This window comes from Acyrthosiphon pisum, chromosome X (genome assembly GCF_005508785.2).
Source record: "Acyrthosiphon pisum isolate AL4f chromosome X, pea_aphid_22Mar2018_4r6ur, whole genome shotgun sequence".
NCBI lineage: Eukaryota > Metazoa > Arthropoda > Insecta > Hemiptera > Aphididae > Acyrthosiphon > Acyrthosiphon pisum.
Genome location: NC_042493.1, coordinates 60517237 through 60520973, shown reverse-complemented (window position 1 = coordinate 60520973; position 3737 = coordinate 60517237). Strand labels below are relative to the sequence as shown.

The window sequence follows — 3737 nt, the reverse complement described above, 5'->3', positions numbered from 1 at the left end:
TCGGTTATTTTAACTACCCGGTTAACCTTTTACTGTATATTTGCAATTTTGACTATTGCCAAAATCGTTTAAGGAGGTCGTTTACCTAATCGCTCATGCCGAATTTAACTATTCATATATAATGATATTTATGTGTTGTGAGTAAACGGATTCTATCCGTTACAAGGCTACTAGCTGTTATAAGTTATAATGTTTCACATTCTGACATTCAATAAAGGAGAATTTCAATTGTCTTGTAGCGTTAATATTTTTTCGATAAGACAATTTTTGATATCGCCGTATATGCCCATATCTGTTAGTATAATATACGTCAGTCTATTTCTCTTGGATTGTTTTAGCTCCTTTATTTCATTCATATTTTGATTTTCTATTCAATACTTTTCGTTTTTATATTATGATTCAAATTTTTAAAATTAATTTCTAATGAAAACTATTTGTAAAAATAATTCATGTTTTTTAAAACATTTTGGCAAAAATAACAACATAAATATTTACCTATTTTGAATTTTTTTTATCAGGTTTTATTGGGTAGGTACATAAAAATATTACCTACACACATACATAATATTAAAATATGTCCCATGACTTAAGATGTTTATACTTAATATTAGAAAGTTTCGGAGGAAATATTCCCTGAACAGAATAAGACATAAGACATAAATTGAATAAAATCAACAAGATTTAAACTACGAACTTTTATATTATTTTTATTATGTTGATCCGTGATTAAAATATTAATTATTCATACATTTTGTATGCATTAAACAAATGAAATTGAAGATCAATATTATTCTAATAATTTCTATTGGTTATTATTATAATTTTGTTGTGCATGGAGGTACCCGCATTACTTAGTACCCACGGTTATAATATTACCGCGTAGCCCGCCGTGGAGGTTATGACTTCGGTACGACCTACTATGTAGGACATATTTTGTGATCAGTTACCATGGTTATGAAGGAAATTGTTCGGATAAAAAAAATAGAAAAAAATAATTACAGTTATTATTCGTAAACATAAAGTAATCTGTAAATGAGTATAATTATTGGCTATTGTGAATAATATTACAGTAGTGATCGGCATTAAATTTAAAAATACGGGTAAATAAAATGGAACCGTAAACAAGCGTTGGAGGTAAACGGTATTGTGGTTCATGGCGGTCACCGTCCAGCGTTATGCTGTGTACCGTGATAACAACGGCGGCCATTCGGCTGTTTTCATTTGAAATTTGACGTTTGAATTGGCGGCTTGTGTGTGATGCAACTTAATCAGACGCGTTCGGTATTCATTGTTTGGAGTCCAATATTCTGTTATTTGAGCGAAGAACGATTATTATTGCTGTAAACCGACGTCAATTGTTCTTGTTTTTTCATTTCGTTCGTGTTAAACAAACGGTGTTGTTGGGTTGCATTATTATCTCGACGCGTACTGCTTTCTCGTATCGTCAACATACAATAACATTGTGGATCGGTTTTTAAAGATGGCGTACCAAAGAACAGCGTCGAGCTCGACATTTCAACCGCAACAGATGGCACAACCGCCTATCGAAACGCTACTATTTAATGATATTATTGAAGAGAAGAGTGCACAGTTGCGAGATATAATGGATCAATTTTTGCAAGTACATTCTTTCAGTAAATTTGAATCCGAATTCAATTTATTCATAAGGCGCATTAAGCACATCGCTAAAGATGGACAGCGCAATGGCACAAACCTCACACGTCACACAATGCAGATGCCCTCGGATAATGGCGCACGACTGTCGAGTAAACCAACGGAAGATGGCGGGTCACAGGTAAACAACACAGGTGAACCCGCAAATGCATTTAAACGACCATCGGTTGCTGAATATAAACCCAAAACAACATTGACACGTAACAGCCAGTCGAACAATATTCTTAATAAAACAATGAAATTTTGTGACACAATTATTGAAGAAAGCTCGATGAATGATACTGCTCAAGAAGATACTCAACAACCAGAATTTCTACCACCAACTGAGGTAGACCAACCACCAAAACCAAATCCTGTGTCATCACAAAATGATAATGCATCACCTACTACCTTCAACAATGGAAATGATGACGACACAATGGAATTTGATTCTGAATTAGTTGAGTCTGTTCAGATACCAAATAGTAGTGACAATACCAGCGAATCTGAACTAAGTGCAGATCAGTCTAATGGATCAGTAAGAAGTTTGGAAAAAAGTAAAGTGAAGTACTTAACCAATTGGTCAGTAAATACAAAGCAAATTAAATCAAACAAGGGCAATTCAAAGTCAGTCATCACATTGACAGGTACCTAATTGAGATGTACATTTTTATTTGTAGTGTTTTTTTTTATTGATATATAGGACCTGACTTGATGAATATTGAGGTTTTAGGGATAAAATGATTTTATGACTAGGTACACAAAAACTATTTATTCTAACCATATAAATTAAAATTAATAAAATAAAATAATTGAATGGATAAATTTTTACTGACCATTTATTATTTATAATTATCACTAAAGTTATTAAAAATACAATTTTTAATTAGGTATCAAGCACGAAACAAATAGTATATAGGTTAGGGCAAGTGTTGTACATTGGTCTAATGTTTATTTTTTCTTTAAGAAGACTACACACATATTTGTTGTTTCCCTCTTACAAGTGCGTAACATGGCAAATTTATGCCCAGCCGATCATGTTTAGCCTCGTGTTTAGCTTTGTTAATTTAAATAATAGAGTAAATTGAGTTATTATGAAATTTGATAGTAACACGATAGTAACAATATTGACAGATTCTAAGTTTGTATGTGGGTTTTTTTTTAATGATAATTCAGTTTTTAGGATAGTTAGGTATGAGCATTTTTATTTTTTATTAATGTGTGACTGTGTGTGTTGTGACTGGTCATTAGTGCTTGATTTCCCCGAACGCTATATGTAATACTTGAATGTAAAAACTATTAATAAAACTATTAACAAATTGTGGTACTATCATAGATATATAATAGTATACTTTAGAAGTTTCAATAATATACAGTCACTACAAAATAACTAAAATAGTTATTCCAGGTTATAAACGTGATTTCGTCCAAATTTGAGCTTAAAATGACTATAAAAATAAATTGTGCTTATGTATTTTTTAGATTTTTTGGTAACAGAATTAACTACTTAAGTGGAATCTTGTTTTACATTTTTAATCCTTAGATATAAAAATTGAACATTTTATAAATTTTTAACTACGAAATAATTATTAAATTTTAAATTTGATAAATTTTGTCAAAATTCGATCTTTAAATGATTATAAAAAAAAATTGTGCCTATGTATTTTTAATATATTTCAACTGCTATTGTAAAAATATATCAGGAGCCTTGTATTAAATGTTTACACTTTTTGGCCGAACAGATAAAACTTTATTGATATTTATAGAAAAAAAAACTAAAAAAATTGAAAACTGACCATGTCCGTAAACAGCTCAAAAAGTGTCAAATTATTTTCAAAATTTCATCGTATATAGAAAATACTAATATAAACATTCAGTGAAATTTTCAAGTATCTACAGTCATTCGTTTTTTAATTACAACAAAATAAGAAAATTGTTACATGAGAAATCAAGTGAATATCAAATGTTGTAAAAATATGAATTTCAAACGATCATAAAAATTTAATTTGACTTTCTTATAGATATTTTTTGTTTGATAAAGTACAATCATATAAGGAATCTTGTATTACATTTTAAAATCTTAG

At 29.9% G+C, this 3737-nt stretch overlaps 1 protein-coding gene across 1 annotated transcript in view; it reads left to right on the top strand.

Moving 5' to 3' along the window:
* Nucleotides 1-1156: 1156 nt before the first annotated feature.
* The window catches only part of LOC100569334, a 7017-nt gene continuing 4436 nt past the window's right edge, over nt 1157-3737 (top strand). The window contains exon 1 of the mRNA XM_003245500.4: nt 1157-2300. Coding sequence (XP_003245548.1) covers nt 1481-2300 — 820 coding nt within the window. The 5' untranslated portion in view covers nt 1157-1480. The remainder of the gene's footprint in view (nt 2301-3737) is intronic.